Consider the following 16291-nt stretch of genomic DNA (forward strand, 5'->3'; position numbering starts at 1 on the left):
GGTTTGGGTACTGAGTCCATCACCTTCCAGCTCCAGGTTTGGGTACTGAGTCCATCACCTTCCAGCTCCAGGGCACACAGACAGGGCACTTGCTCTTCTCATCTGCACGCCGTGAGTGACAACAGTCCCCACGTCCTGCGATCATTGCAGGTCCTAAGTGTTTTCTTTTACACAATAGATCCTAGCTGTAGTAGGCGCTTATTACTTCAGCTAGAATTATCTGGATGAATTCACTGGGCCCTTAACTGTGGAATACTGAGAAAGTAGCAATTAGGTTTTAACGATTTAAAATAACAATAGAAGTTGGCCATTTTTTTTTTCTCCATAAAGTTAAGTCATTCATGGTTCCGGGGGTTCTTCTGCATGACCCGTTCGGAGGCAGCTGATTTGATCTAGTCTGGCTCAAAATTCACTCTGGGGTCTCTAACAGGAGACAGAATCCTTTTGAGGTGAAGACACACAGATAGATACACATGGTTCACCTCCAGATGCCAGACACCACAGGGAAACTGGTCATTCAGGCCTGATGACCACTTCCTCTGTAAGTAAACGGAGTCATTCGGTCTGTTAAGGCGCAGGTTGAATGGTTGTGTTCAAGCATTTAACTTCCTTTGAGTCTTTCTTCCGTACGTACGTTAGGAGGGAACTCTGTAGTAATCTTTCTTGTAGAACTCCCCTCATAAAAGGGGGCAGAAAGAGATCAGTGCAAAGGGAGAGGAGCTGAGGAGCTGAGGAGCCAGGCTCCCACCTCAGCCTTTGTGCGGTGGGGTTGGGGGAGGTGCGTTCTCCACACAGTGCTAGGGCAGTGCCATGCAGAAGGAAACCTGACTTCTGTAGTTATCCAGAACACCAGAGAAAAACACTCACGTACCTCAGTACTAACGATAGGAGGGAACAAATTAGGTTACAGATAAGAGTACTGCGTATAACAGCATACGTTCCTCACTTCTTCTTAGGAATTGTTTTTCTTACAAAATCATTTGAATCCATCAGAGTTTAGACATGCTTTGCATTCTGCTGGCTTTTAAAATAACCTTATTTATCTTCCTGTGCCCATCAATGTTTACCAGTTTGCTTCCTACACAGTAGGATCTTACTAAATATTTCAATGAACGAATGAATGAAAGATCAGTTTTTGTCGTACTATAGTTTGATCCTTACTTCAAAATAGTTGTATTTTCTAGATTTACCTACCCCATTTCTGTATGTTGTCACCCACACTGGCCTGTTTCCCTGTAGTCACACCACAAAGACATCAGTGGGTCCTCTGACAGCATCAGCTCTGTGTGTGGGTCTAAGTGTGAATGCATCTGTGTGCAGCTCTCTCTTGGTCTTTCTGAGAGAGGACATGTTCTGTGTCTCACAGGAAGCGCCCTTGGTAGCACATGGAGGTGCTGGAACGCTGAACAAAGCCAGGAGATAAATGTACCAAGAACTGACCGAATGCCAGGGAAACTGGATTTCCATTCAACAGTTTGCATCCAAATTCTTAAGGCCACACACAGCAACAGTGCCCCCACTGGGGCGGAGAGAGCCAAGATTTCCCTAAGACAAAGTACAGCCTGGTTTTTGTTACACCCAGGAACAGTGAGACTTCTCATGTTTCTGTCTTGATGGATGAAACTTGGCATCGGCAAAAGAAGAGGCAGGAGATCACCCAGCAAATAAAAACGGCGAGGGTGGGCTGCAGTGCAGAGGACATTCGCAGAAAAAGGTCCTTGGTGTCTGTGATGTCAGCCCTGTTTTGTTGACTGGCCGAGCTGCACAGGCACGCGTTCAAGGAAGCTTTCCCAGGTCCCCGGGTTTGCTAATTGCATCTCAGAAATCTCAGCTAACCCTGCACTCGTGGTTCTGCTAGGAAATCTGACGTGCATGACTTAAAACTCTTTGACTAACAACCTCTACGACCCTGGACATTCTCATAAGCTTCCATGGTTGTTTTTAGAGGGAAAGAGAGGGGATAATTAATCATCTAGTATTTATTATATTTAAAATAGCATACTTAACTATTTACCCTTCGGATTCAACTTGTTTCCAAATAGTTTGCTTCCTGACTTAATTTTAATCCACACACCAATTTATATACAACAACTCAAGTCAGACTTAACAGTAAGTGGTAGATCATGTGTGTACTAAAATTACGATTTCCATCTTAGTTGCCAGTCATCTACACTCTCCAGTAGGTGATAGATAACGCTTCTATATGTTTCTATGCTCGCCAAAGGGTCTCTTAACTCTTCCACAAAATTTCCATTATGAGGGTACTGTCTGACGACTTGGGTTCCACAGGGCTCTGCCGTGCTTGCGAAAGCGACAGGAACATCCGAGGACATCTGTCTTAAATATGTCAGATGGGGATTTGTGAAGTACTGACAACCCCCTAGGAAAGCCTGGGAAAACTCAGATGCACCACTCCACGGGTGCCAGACGGAGATCCACCCAGGACGGGAGTGGCGCGCTCTGGTAGAGACTGTGGGCCTCTGTATCTGATCTCTCCCTTTGGAACTGGAACGTGTCTCTGGGCTTTATCCGTCTGCTTTTCTCTTTTCTAACATCCTACCACATTTCTCTTTTTCTTATAATCCACTAGGGGAAAACTGCTAATATTTCGGGTTATGAATTTTTTAAAAAAAATAGGATGTACTAAATAATAAAATTCAACTTCTGAGAAGCAGGACAGGACAAAGAAAGTGAATGTCTACATATTGGTCTTATTTTTGTCTTAGGATGTCCTCATTAAGGCATTAAAATATTGATCAAAATAAATCAAAGGTTAAAAAGAGAAAGAAGGAAGAAAAGGAAAGGAAAAGGAAAGGAAAAAGGAAAGGAAAGGAAAGGAAGAAAAAGAAAGAGGGTTGATTTCCTGTAATAGGGAAACAGCATACCAAGCCGAATGAACATGGAGGCCTGCCCTTGCACCGGATGACCTCCAGGTGGCGCTGTTGACCTACACATGGAAAGCAGACGCCAGGTTCAGTTTATAGCCGGATTTTCACTTTTTCAAAATATTTTCTGTCTCCACAGATGTGTTCTTTTAAATGGTCAATAAAATTTTATAACCACTATTTGAAAAATCGCAAGATTATTGTGATTTGTGCTTCCCGGGCAAGAATATTTCTTCCCGTCCAGACATACTCAGCCAGTCAGGTGTCTGTCTGCATTTGTTCCATGGTGTCTCTTTTCTGCCCTTCTCTCCTCCCGAGTACCCACAGGCTCAGCCACAGAAACTTGAGCTGTCGATGGGACACATTCGGGTGTCTTCCTCGTTCAGCTCTAGGAACTCGGCTCCGTACACTGTGAATGGGCAGGGTCATCTGTCCTCAATGCCCCCGCTCCGCCCCTCAAGCCAGGCTGTGGTTTGGGGGTGGGCAGGCAGAAGTTGGTCACGCACTAGAGATGTTTTGAGGTAACTTAGGTGGTGCACCCCACAGTCTAATCATTCTCTAGGAAGCTGCCTCTAGGTAAATCCAGGAGAGAAGTTGATTTCCTGTTTGGAAGGATTTCGGGCCAGGAGCAGTGATCATCACCAAAACCCAAACCAAATCAGACCAAAACCAAACCAAAAACAAACCCAAACAAACAAACAACAACAATGACGCCCCCTCCTCAAACAAACAAACAAGCAAAACAAAACAGTAGGAGGAGTTGCCGTAGTTTGAGGCAAAGTTTGGGGTTTTTAAGATTATCTTTAAAAATGACCAACTAACGTTCCCTTTGTGCCCTTTCTTTTTTCCCTTCTCTCACAGGGGTTTGTGAACAAGCTGGACGAATTCATCCAGTGGCTAAACGAAGCCATGGAGACCACGGAGAACTGGACTCCGCCGAAGGCAGAGACGGACAGCCTCCGGCTGTACCTGGAGACACACTTGGTAGGCAAGACCGTGTTGTGGCTTCTCTTTCTGTCAAGGATTTGTTTAGGTCCAGTATCAATTTTAGTTATCAAATGTCATTATACACTAATGAACCCAAGCTCTAATGGGGTTAAGCCTCAAGCTGACCGTTTTCAGGCATTTCAAGGAATAATATGACCCCTTAAGGCCTCCGTACTTCAAACAGCTTCAAAGCTTTCTCCGGAAGGGACACTATTTTAAAACACCTTAGAAAATCTTATTAAACCCGTGTTCTCTAAAGTGATGATTGAAGATTTCCCTCTTCTTGGAAAAAAAAGTAAATGAATAAAAGAGAAAATTTTGATGACCATTCTGAAGCTTTCTAGAGTTCTTGTAAAATTAATGAGCCCCTCATTATCAAGGAGGTCTATTTAATCTGTTCTACACTTGGCTATTTTAATAAAATATTTAAAATGATGATCTCCATCATTTCTGCTGCTACGTGGATTTTTCAGCGGATAATTAATACAACTGTCATTATGCTGGGCCCTCTGCTTAGGGAAAACTAGGGAGTCACTGTGAATAACACTTGGGTGACTATACATTGAGTCTGTTTAAAGCAGAAATTATAGACCAGGATACATTTGATGAACCTTGGGAGGTTTGTAGTGAATGCTTCAAATGGCCGATATCAATTATGAAGGGGTGGGACCCCCGTACCGGAGTGTGCTAAAGCATGACAAAAAAGCACGTTGTCATAGGAAATGAAAACTCAGGCTTTGAGGATCTCATCTTTATTCCTTTCACTGATAGCATAAAATTGACAAAGGCAACGAACAGGAATCCTTGGGTGCCCAAGTGTGGGGTTGATTTCTGCCCCTCTTACACACTTAGAATTTGGAATAAGCACCACCATGGAGAGTCCCAGGCACGGGGTTTCATGGGAAAGACAGCAGAAGGACAAAAGACGGACACACAAAAGAGAGAACTTTAGTTTATTTAGTGTTGTGTTTTGAACATGTTTTATGTTACTGCAAGCTAAACAGCCCCAGGAACCAGTTACTGCATGCAGGTAGGCGTCCAGATGAACATGGCCTGGGTTGATAGTCTGGTCTGTAGAAATGCCAGTGGCCTTTCTTGTTCTGGGTTTGGAAAAACTGCCCTGAACACTCAATTCCCTGTAGAACACACTTTTAAGTTTTTTTTTTTTTTTTTAGGGCATTTCATAATAGCAAGATAAAGATATTCAGTGCTTTATGATGTAAATTATATTAATTAGAATGTCAACGTTGCCCTGGCACTGTTCTGACAGAAATTCTAATCTGTGTTTAAACAGGACTATATGAACTTTATTTCACATCAAGTGTGCTGTCTTAATTTTCTTGATTTAATATTTTATGGAAAACACACATCCAGCTTTAGAGGTTCCAGAGGGCACAAGGGCATAAGGTGCCCTAGCTGTGGGGTGCTCACTGAAAGCCAGAAGAGGTGGCTGAATGGCCTGGCAAGGGCCTTTCCTCTCTGCATGTCCCTGTGTCACCATTGCATAGCCCTGTCTCAGCTATCTTACAGAAATCTCGCTTGACATCCCTATGCCAGCCTCCCTTCATGCTAGCCGGAAGCTAGAAGTTTGTTTTATGAAGGGATATTTTGTATTGTTATGTAGTTGCAACTAACTTTATGTATCTAATGTTAACTTAAAATGTTGCTAATACAATGTCAGAAGTAAAGTTTTATATTATCATTCAGTTTTCTATGTAGCCTTAGCAATTGCAGAACTTTTTATTGGTGGCTATTAAGAAGCTCAGGCATCCATCCCTACCTCAAGACAACGTTCTCATCCCAAACATGGAGTCACTGCCTACTGCTGTGGGTCACCAAAGAGTCCTTCCTGATGTCTCTCTCTGTTTCTGTCAAGAGATTAACATCTTGGGAGGAACACTTGTTTTTTCTCTCTCCCTGACTATTCTGGCTAGCATGGAGATGGTATAGGTACCGTTTGCTTATCTCTGCTTTTCAAATGGTGAGAAACTATGGTTTGCAGGCGGTTTCACTGAATGCTAAGTCAGTCTCACATTGAACTTCTGATGCTATGAATAGCATTGTGCGATAGCCACCTTAGCCTTCTGTGTATGGTTTGCTGTGGAATGCTACAGAAATCACTGGGAGTCCCTGGACTCTACCAGGCCAGTTACCATAGGACAAGGCTCAGCTTCTCTCTGTCCACCTTACCCTGTGTCCCTGATTGTCATCTTTATCTTATTGTATTATCATTGTGCTGAACTAATATTCTTCTAGTCTCAAAAGGAGGCAAAGTCTACCGTTCTATGAAAACTATTCAAGTGAGCCTAGAGAGCCGTATCTTAGCTTAGTCTATACAAACCATTCTTGTTCCCTGATGTGGGAGCAAAAGGTTTTCACCGTGTCACGCAGTAGTAGAGGTTGTCAGACACATTTGCTGAATCAGTCTTCAGTCTTTAGGAATGTGGGACCTGAGAGCGATTGTCTTCTCTGATATAACGCATTGGAATAGCTGGTTTCCTTCCAGTATTTACTCGTAAAGAAAAACAAACACCAAAAACAACAGTTGTGTGTTTCTATCTTGATACTTAATTCGATTATTTTCCATGATGGCAGCCAAGGGTTTTCCACCAACACTAATCAATTAAAGCTTTACAATGCCTCTCAGAGAGAGACGCAGGAATTTTATCTTAGCTGTAGGAAACAGTGTGAAATTGTCATGGTACATCAGCTATTTTCCATGATAATTAATCATCTGCTTGCAACCTGGCTGCTCCTTCAAAAATACAGTCCCCATCTCTCTGGAAACTGGCACTGCCAGGAGATGTCATTTGGAGGTGTTGGGTGGCGGGTGCTGGCCATTCTCCTTTTCTGAAAGCAATTTTAGAAGTAGCATTGTACGAATGTATTATGGGGGGAGACTCCCCTTCCTCTCTTTCCTTCACTGTTGTCTGTTTCCTCTTCAAAAAACAGCTCCACTGGAGTGTTTGGCCCGCAAGATCACATTATCTTAGAGTATAAACGTTCACAAGCTTTGACAATCTGAAAGATATATACACTCCACCAACATCACGATAGTGAGTGCATTCATCGCGCCAAACTTCCTCAGGACACTTTGAGATTCCTTCCTTCAGCCCTTCCCAGACTGTACTGCATCCCTAAGCAACTGCTGATTTGGTTTCTGTAATTGTCCAGTTTGCTCTGACTCTGACTTCATAGGGGTAAGACTAGCCAGCATGCTTTCCACCGGGGCACGGACCCCATCTCTCTCCTTCAGCATGTTTCTTGTTAGCTATATTGACATCGCATCTACCGATGTTCTTTCTGTGTTGTTCACTAGCTGTCAACATGTGCATGGGCCACGCCTGATGCCTTGAGTTCCTGACGAACGTTTAATGTTTCCTCCACAGTCGTTCAACTTATGTATATCTGAGTAGAAGCACAATACATGCAAACCTTGTGAATAAGCACCGCATGCCAGAGGATGCAGCTCTGGGATAGACTGTGTGCTTAGGAAATAGCCATCACGAGTGTTTAGATTGCGTTCCTTTAAGGAAATGTTCAGGAGTAAGGTGGCAGAGGAAGCCACCCTGGCTAGATCCACAGTCTGTCCATCCCTGGCTAGATCCACAGTCGTCTGTCTGTGTGTTTCTGGAAGGAGAGCTCTCATCTCCAGAGTCCTTGAACAAATACCTAATTCACCCAATGAGGGCCAGTCCCTAGGCATCGGTGCCAGGAAAACAAACCAGATCTTTACTCATCTATAGCCAGTCAGACTATCCAGGGTGGACTACTGTAGTCCAGCCAGACCAGAGAGTTGGGCAAGAGGAATGGCTAAGCCTAGGGTAGGGCCAGTCTTAAACTTGGAAAGGAAATTTGGGTAGCGTCCCTTGCTCTAGGGCACAAGGATTAACCAATTTCATGTTGTCTGGGAGTTTTGTTTGTTTGTTTGTTTTTTGTTTTTTTGAGACAGGGTTTCTCTGTATAGCCCTGGCTGTCCTGGAACTCACTTTGTAGACCAGGCTGGCTTTGAACTCAGAAATCCGCCTGCCTCTGCCTCCAAAGTGCTGGGATTAAAGGCGTGTGCCACCACTGCCCAGCTTGTCTGGGAGTTTTAATTTTGTTATAAGAACTCTCTGACTATGTAGCCCAGGATGTCAGGGAACTCGCTATGTAGCTCAGGCTGGCCACCAGCTCAGAGTACCAGAATAGCAGGCACCACCATACTTGTCTTAAGAATTTATAATTCAATTTGATACGTGAGAGCTGTGTAACAAAATGACGACTACGGGTTCAAGATTTTAGTTCACGTATATGGAGCACCCATGCAGCCAGGCAGAAACTGAGGTCCTAGAACAGTTGTTTCTCAACTGACTCCCAGCCTTTCCAACGCGGCCACCTTTTAATGCAGTTCATGTTATGGTGACCCTAAACCAGAAAAGAATTTTCATTGCTACTTCATAATTGTAAATTTGCCACTGTTGTGAACTGCAACGTAAACCTCTGGGTTTTGACCCCTCCCGAATCTCCTAAGGGGTCTCGACCCACAGGTTGAGAACCCCCATGTAGAGTGCACTGATTGAAAGGGGTTTCTCTTGGGGCTTTCTATTGAACAGAGACGACCATAGGTTTTATGATATCGTCCTGACCAGTAAAATTTTATAGGATAGATGAAGGAGTTCGGAGAAAAGGTTTATTGTTTTCCTGGCGATAATTAGAGGCAGGCCTCGAAGGGCATAGATTACTCTGTTGGATCAGATGAGAGGAGAGAGCTGGGGTTGGGATGTCATGGTGAGGGTAGTAGAGGAAAAGTATGGGAAGGGAACTGTCAGGTGTGGCGGAGTCTCCCCTTGAGCCTTGACGGGAGCTACTGGACAGTAAGGGACACTGAGTGACGATTTAAATCGCCAAATGTTTCTCTGAGGCACTGAATCTTTTGGCTTTGTGTCAAACAGAAGAGTGACAGGAGCCAATCACAAATCCCATGGGGGGTAAGGCCAGGCTAGCATAGATGAGCTGAATGATCACAGCAGAGGACAGGCTTGAGTAGAGAGAGTATTTGATGTTCTAGTATGGACTAGCAGTTATCATTCTTCAAAAATGTGGATTTTGCCTGGCTGTGTGTTACTAGAAGTGGGTGGCAGTATAAAGGTCTGAGGAGAGGCCTCGCTCTTGTTCTCTCAGACACCAGCTCTCTGCTCTTGCTTGCTATCATCGCAGGGTTATCCCAAGTGTTTAAAAACAGCTGCACACATGCGGTGCTTTGTGCCCAGCTTAAACTAGCAACAGATCAAAAGCAGTAGCTATAGCACAACTTTATCCCCTTTGGACGGCTTTACAGTATTTCCATTCGGGGTACGCCGTGATTTCCTTTAAGCAATCCTTTATGCTAGACCCTTAGGTTATGTGTAGTCCTATCTCTCCAACGATGCTTCTGTGCACACACTGAGGCCTTAATCATCTTGTTTAGTATGAGTATGTCCTTACATTCAGGTTTTCTGGCTAAAAAAGTTATACACATTCTAAACTTTCATCTATCACTAAACTGTCTTTGGTGGAGATGATTCGGTGTGTGCTCAGCTGAGCATGCCCACTGCCATCTGCTGTTGAAGCTTGCTGGCACACTGCTACACTGCTTAGCCTTGTCCATGAGGTGGTTAGCAGAGATGCCCACTGTGCTTCCAGCATTTCGGGTGGGGTTGTCACCTTCTCCATGTTTGGGGTGTCACCTGCATTTCTTTCCTTGGGCCCGTCTGCTCATTATCTGTGCCTGCTCTTCTGCTGGGTCATTACTATTTTACTTCCGGATTTACATGTGTTTCTTAAATATTAAGGGAATCAATCCCTTGTCTGTGTTGTGAATGGAAAATGTCTTGAAAGGAAACCATCAAGAGGTCTCTTCCCAAAGAACAGGTACATCTCAACAATTTGTGCCTGTACTTAGGCAGGCTTGGGAAGCCATCCTGGGTCTCTGCACCTGGCAAAACCAGGTATGAAAATCCAAACTAAAACCTTAGATATAGAGGGTCGAGTTTAAGATCAGAGAGTTTGTAGGCGAATGCGGAGATTGAGAACATCCGAGCAGTAGGGGAACAGTCCGTGAGGGGAGGTGGGGAAGGGGAACAGGAACAGATTAAAGGGGCGGATCGGGGATTCACCCCAAGAGCTGCCTTTGAGGCTCACTCATGTTCAGTCAGAAATGTCAGACAACATCTGTTTGTCTGCCCTGTTCTGGTCTATGGCACCCTGCACTACACCCAACAGAGGTGGGTAAGACTCAGATGCAGGGAGGTTCGGAGAGAGATGAGCACTTCTCCGCATGAGCCGGGCCTCCAGGCACTGCCGGATGGATGTGTGTGTGAACCAAGCTACTGTGACATCATCACTCCATAGATGTAGCGGTGTGAAGTGTGGACTGAGGAAGGGTGATTCAGCTCCTGCCTTTCACTCAATGTCCAGTTAAAGAGAAACATCACACTACACTCAGTGGGAAAGGCGAACATTGTGGAACAGCATAAATTGAAAAGCACAAGCCTCCACCCTGCAGACTAACCAGCCCAGGCAGTCTGCTCTGTGTTCGTTGGAGCCCTTTTATGTGAGACAAGCACATTTTGGAAGTCCGTGTTCGATATGCTACTCAGTAACTTGCTTCCACAGACCTGTTCCCATCTGTATACAAAAGAACTCCAGTACATTTTCACAGCTCCTTCGTGTTTGATCACGTGGACATACCCCGGCTTATTTCATTAAATCTTGTCACGATGGGCACTTTAGCTGCCTCCTTATTTCTTTCTTTTTCACACCATGCTCCGCGAATATTCAATCTAACACTGTCAGAGAACCTTCTTGTCCTTTTCCAGGCAGCCTGCAGCAGCAACTCAGGGACCCCATGTAATAAAAAACCCCCTATCATCCCCCAGGAACAGTTTTCACTGTAGGTAATAAGAACCGAGGCAGATCCGTGTTTGTGCGTGGGATAGCTGAGTCCCTGTTTACAGGTGGACGTTAACAGCACATCCTCTTTGTTCATCCTAGTATTAGTGCCTGCAATTTGAGTTTGCTGCCACTAGGTGGCAGAGGAGCACCAGAATCCACTTGTTCTTGAGGCTCCACATCCTTATTGTGCCCTTGCCCCAATCTTCATAAACACAATTGGATTTAACTAGCGACCGACGCGTCTGGTTAGGAGAAGGATCAGCAAATGCAGACGCACACGTCTCCTGTCACCACCCAGATTTCTGTGCTTCATTTCTGATTCAATCGCCTTTATCCCAAGGAAAACCAGCTTTCCGCTGCGCTGTTCACGGTTTTTCCCAAACACTTCTGACTGCTTGTCTTTCTCTGGCCCTCCTGTGTCTACCTCTGCTCCATTTTTCATTGCTTGAAGTTAAGAGATCACAGAGTTTGTTTTTCACCTGCCGCCCACCTCTCCTGCCTCCTCTGCTGAGATGATGGGCAGCCATGGCCTAAGCAAGTTGAGCTTCTTCGCAAGACCAGGAGCTGCCACGGGGTTGTGCTCCTCTGGAACAGGGCTCAGTCAGCCAGACTTCAAAGCCAGAGTCTGTGTTGGGCCCAGTTGCCTACCACCCCCTTCAGCCTCAGGAGCAAGGTCACAGCCTTCCGGAAGCTCTGAAGTTCCATTTGCTTGTCCCTTGACTCCCATCAGTTTAAAGTGTAGCTGAGGGTTTAGCAGGATATGGTACCATTTCTCCTCTTTGGAGAATCTGCAATACTCAGTGCCCAGCCTGAGTCGTTCGCTGTGGTGGGTGGGGATGGGGCTCTATCAGGAACTACAGCATTCGGGCATTTAGTCTTTGCTTGTGTCATTTTGGACATGTGACGGTCATAACCACATTCCAGTGCTCTCATGGTTCATTCTGTGTGTCTAGGAGACACGCCTGGATTATTTTTTCCAGTCGGGAACAACTGCACTTCCTTCCTGCTTAGTTCAAGGGCTCTTAGGACTTAATATGTAACAATTCTCACTATTTTGAATATCGTTAGTGCTCAGTTTACTAACTTATAACTTACTTTTTTCTCAGATGGTAATGGCTGCTTTTAACTAGATTACCAGAGAAGTGGTGTTCTTATCGAGCACGGCATATCCAGAGCTATGGTATATTGAGCTCTGAAGACAAGTTTGCAGACAGCCCTTGCTTTCTGTGGGCCGTGCACAGGACTGATGGCATTGATTAAGGACATCTTATCACAGGGCATTTTAGAAACTTGAATCAGTTTATCTGGTACATATAGCAAAAACTTCAGATTTTTATATTAACCAGGAGAAATTTTACCTATGGTATGACTGTTGTGAAGGTGACATTGGCAGTGATTAGCAGGTGAGGTTAGGCGAGAAAGACACTTCCATTTGGGCGACCGTCGCACATCTTCCTTGAATACTTAAGAGCGCATGGTAGGAATGGCTTACATATTCTTAAAGAAGTTGAAATTCTGTGTGTTGGCTAGTGAATCTGTGACAAGAATGGGGAACCTGAAGGTTTCCTTTTGTTTATAGGGGTGTGATTCATCTCCTTTGGCAAGATAAAGCAATTAAAAAAAAAAACCACAACGGAAATAAAAATGATAATTCAGTTATTAGAAGGGTTAAAATTCCTGCAGCTTTAATATTACTACTTAAAAATAGGAACACTGTATGACTAGACAGGATGTTAATGACTTGACATTACAAAATTTATTAAATTTATTTTTAAAGTGGTTTGGTTCCCCCTTTCAAATGCATAAAGCGTGTGGGAGTTGGAATAGATCTGCCCCAGGCTGCCAAAACAAAATTTTAATGGAACCGGAGTCCTTCAGGGATTGTCCTAAATCCACATAATATTCTTAAGTCCTGGTGTTTGCACTGGGACCTGTGTATTAGCAGATGTACGTGTGAATAATATACGTATATCCATCCATCACCCTGGTGACTCTGCATCCTTAAGGGCTGCTGCACATCAATTATTCCACCTCAGGCGGTAGAGAGAGATTTGGGCTGGCGTCAACCTCCTTTTCAATCAGGGCCTCCAAACAGTATGTTCTGGAAGTCAAATAGTCCCTTCAGACAGAACCTCTGTTTGAGAATGCGTTTGGCCTGATGTCTCCATGCTGAGGAGTCAATGTGATTACCTGTGTCAAGGTGTGGAGGCAGCGTCCAGAGAAGCCAACGAAAGTCCCTTCACTCAGAGTCACCGTCAGCATCCAGGGTCTCACCCATCCATCTCCATCTTGCATAAGTTATTAGCCAGTCTATCAGGGCAGAGCATCAACCTCACTGAGATGCATCTACTTTCACACCCACCCCCACACACACACACACACACACACACACACACACACACACATGCGCGCGCGCAGTCTTTGAAATAAATTATAGATTGTCTGATGAGCTAGACTCACTTTCAAAGGCTTGGAGCCATTTTTATGAACTGAGATCTTGGGAGCAACGCCTCTTCAGGAGGAATGAGGGGTTTTGCCTTTTTTTTTTTTTCTTTTGTCTGTTTGTTTTTAAGACAAAGACTTTTCAAACATGTGGTTTTAATTTTTAAAAAGATACTTGGAAATTATTTCTTCAATGCACAAAGTTCTCTCCTTAAGCGTCTGATAGTTGAAAGTGCGCTACAGATTGTTGTGACCGAGGGACCGAATGACAAAGGTAGCCACTTCATTCTGTTGGGAAAATATACAGTGACTGGCCGTTTATTTAATTGTGTGCTAAGTACCATATGATGAGAGGGTAAAGTTAAATTGATGATTCAGGTTACCCCAGCCAGGGTACAGTTTATATGGCAATTATGCTGGGTCATCTAAGTGTAATTGGCAAGTAATTTTGTAAGCGAAGGAACATGACAGCTCATTTACATGGTGTTCACCGAGTAAAATTTGGGGACATTCATCAACCACTCTCGAGTGCAGAGTGATCGAATTGATATCCCCCGGGCGTTGCAGGCTGTTGGACGCTGGTGTGCGGGATGAGTTCGGAGGCATGCACTCCCCTCTGTGGTGGTGAGCTGTGTGCCAGGCACTCTCATTCCAAAGGGGGGCGAGACCTCAGCTCCTTTCCCAAGGAGTGCAAGGGTGGGAAACAGACCAGTCAATGATTTAGAACAGGGGTCGGTAAGTGGAGGCTTGAAGCTTGCTGCGGATAGAAGCGTCTAGGGTGAAGGATCAGGGAAGCCTTGCTAGCGAGCGCGCTGCATTGAATTTTGAAGGATGATGCAGCTTTGCTGAAACAGCTCTCGCCAGACAGAGGCACAGCAAGAACGGAGTCCTAGAGGAGCAAGTAGACAAGGGGATGGAGACGCCTCGGAGCTGAGCTGCTAGGACCTGCAGCCAGATCAGGGCCGAGCCGGATACATATCCCTGGCCAGCCACTCATTAAGAAGAGGTGGGCCTGGTAGCTGATGATGGGATGGATNCCCGGATGGGGTAGTCTCTGGATAGTCCATCCTTTCATCTTAGCTCTAAATTTTGTCTCTGTACCTATATCCTTTCATGGGTATTTTCTTCTTTATTCTAAGGAGGAAGTATTCACACAATGGTCTTCCTTCTTGGTTTTCTTGTGTTTTGCAAAATGTATCTTGGGTATTCTAAGTTTCTGGGCTAATATCCACGAATCAGTGAGTGCATATCTAGTGACTTCTTTTGTGATTGGGTTACCTCACTAAGGATGATATCCTCCAGATACATCCATTTGCCCAAGAATTTCATAAATTCATTATTTTTAATAGCTGCGTAGTACTCCATTGTGTAAATGTACCACATTTTCTGTATCCACTCCTCTATTGAGGGACATCTGGGTTCTTTCCNGCTTCTGGCTATTATAAATAAGGCTGCTATGAACACAGTGGAGCATGTGTCCTTATTACCAGTTGGAAGATCTTCTGGGTATATGCCCAGAAGAGGTATAGCAGGATCCTCCGGTAGTATTTTGCTGAAGGGACCCTGATATAGCGGCCTCTTGTGAGGCTATGCCAGTGCCTGGCAAACACAGAAGTGGATGCTCACAGTCAGCTATTGGATGGAACACAGGGCCCCCAATGGAGGAGCTAGAGAAAGTACCCAAGGAGCTGAAGGGGGCTGCAACCCTGTAGGTGCAACAACAATATGAACTAACCAGTACCCCCTGAGCTCATGTCTCTAGCTGCATATGTAGCAGAAGATGGCCTAATTGGCCATCATTGGGAAGANAGGCCCCTTGGTCTTACAAACTTTTTATGACCCAGCACAGGGGAAGGCCAGGGCCAAGTAGTAGGCGTGGGTGGGTAGGGGAACAGGGGCAGGGGAAGGGTATAGGGGACTTTTGGGATAGCATTTGAAATGTAAATAAAGAAAATATCTAATAAAAAAACAGGTGGGGCCTCTATCTGAGCTGTTCTGAAGACGTTGTTTTGTGTAGCAACAATTAACTGTGCTACTATGGTGTACTAGGTTCTGTTCTATGTGTATCAAGGGATTTTTATCTTTATTACCACCTAGGAAATAGGCACTAAAATTCTTTCCAAAAGTGAGAAAACCAAATAGACAGGGGTTGCCCAGAATTAAACAGAGAGTGGTAAGGGATCTGGGCTTTGAACGTTAACTGTCCAGTTCTGAAGCCCTTGCCTGCCGCTAGCCGTAGCCCACAGGATGCTTTTACCTTCCCTGGCACACCCTGCTGGAATTCTAGACTAACTGTACTCACTAGGCTTCGAGAGCAGTGCGTGTGGCCATCCTGCTCATAGTTCTATTTGTACGTTTGAGATAAAAGTGCCTGTAGCTAACACACAATCGATGTGCCATGTGGAGGGAGGCCACAGATGGTGGAGGCAACCTAAGAAGGGAAACGACGAGGCTTGGAGCTAGGGCAGTGTCAGCATGCAGAGGCGTGGATGGGGACACTGGTCTGGGCTCGGTGACTGACCCAGCGTGTGGATCTTGTTGTCCTATTCTTGTATCACTTCTGATTTCCACCCGAGATGCTGGAGAGCGGACTTGGCAGGAGAATCCGAGGAACAGGGAAGTTCGCAGTGCTCGTCGCAGAGCTCTTGAGTTCCTGGGAAGAATTCTGTGGGCTCAGGATAAAAGTCAAAAGAGACTTCCTCAGAGATGGCTAAAATTAGAAGGGACAGTCTGGGGACAGAACTGCCCTGGGGTAGATGAGTAGCTGGACAGCCTTTGAGACTCATCTCTCTTTGAAAATTCTCTAGTTTAAAGTAAATAAAACTTCTCCTGTTTCCCTTCCTAAACTGCCTGGATGGAAAAAAAAAAAAGATAAAAATCAAAGTATTCAAGGACTGGAAAATATTGAGTCCAAATGCCTTGCCTATAGATAAAGGAACGGAAGCCCGGAGGGTTACATGACTTATCTGAGGACACACCCTCAAGGGAAAAGAAGACAGGGTCACTGGCTTCTTCTCCTTAGGTCTCAGTAACGTTTTTTTTTTTTTTTGGGGGGGGGGGGG

The 16291-nt window shown here is 44.9% G+C and overlaps 1 protein-coding gene across 5 annotated transcripts in view; it reads left to right on the forward strand.

The window, feature by feature from the left end:
• The window catches only part of Akap6 (A-kinase anchoring protein 6), a 432548-nt gene that overhangs the window by 203169 nt on the left and 213088 nt on the right, over positions 1-16291 (forward strand). For all 5 annotated transcript variants that reach the window (XM_021201844.2, XM_029540880.1, XM_029540881.1 and 2 more), the window contains one exon: positions 3747-3869. In XM_021201844.2, the coding sequence (XP_021057503.1) occupies positions 3747-3869 (123 nt within the window). The remainder of the gene's footprint in view (positions 1-3746; positions 3870-16291) is intronic.

Source organism: Mus pahari, chromosome 7 (assembly GCF_900095145.1).
Source record: "Mus pahari chromosome 7, PAHARI_EIJ_v1.1, whole genome shotgun sequence".
Lineage (NCBI taxonomy): Eukaryota > Metazoa > Chordata > Mammalia > Rodentia > Muridae > Mus > Mus pahari.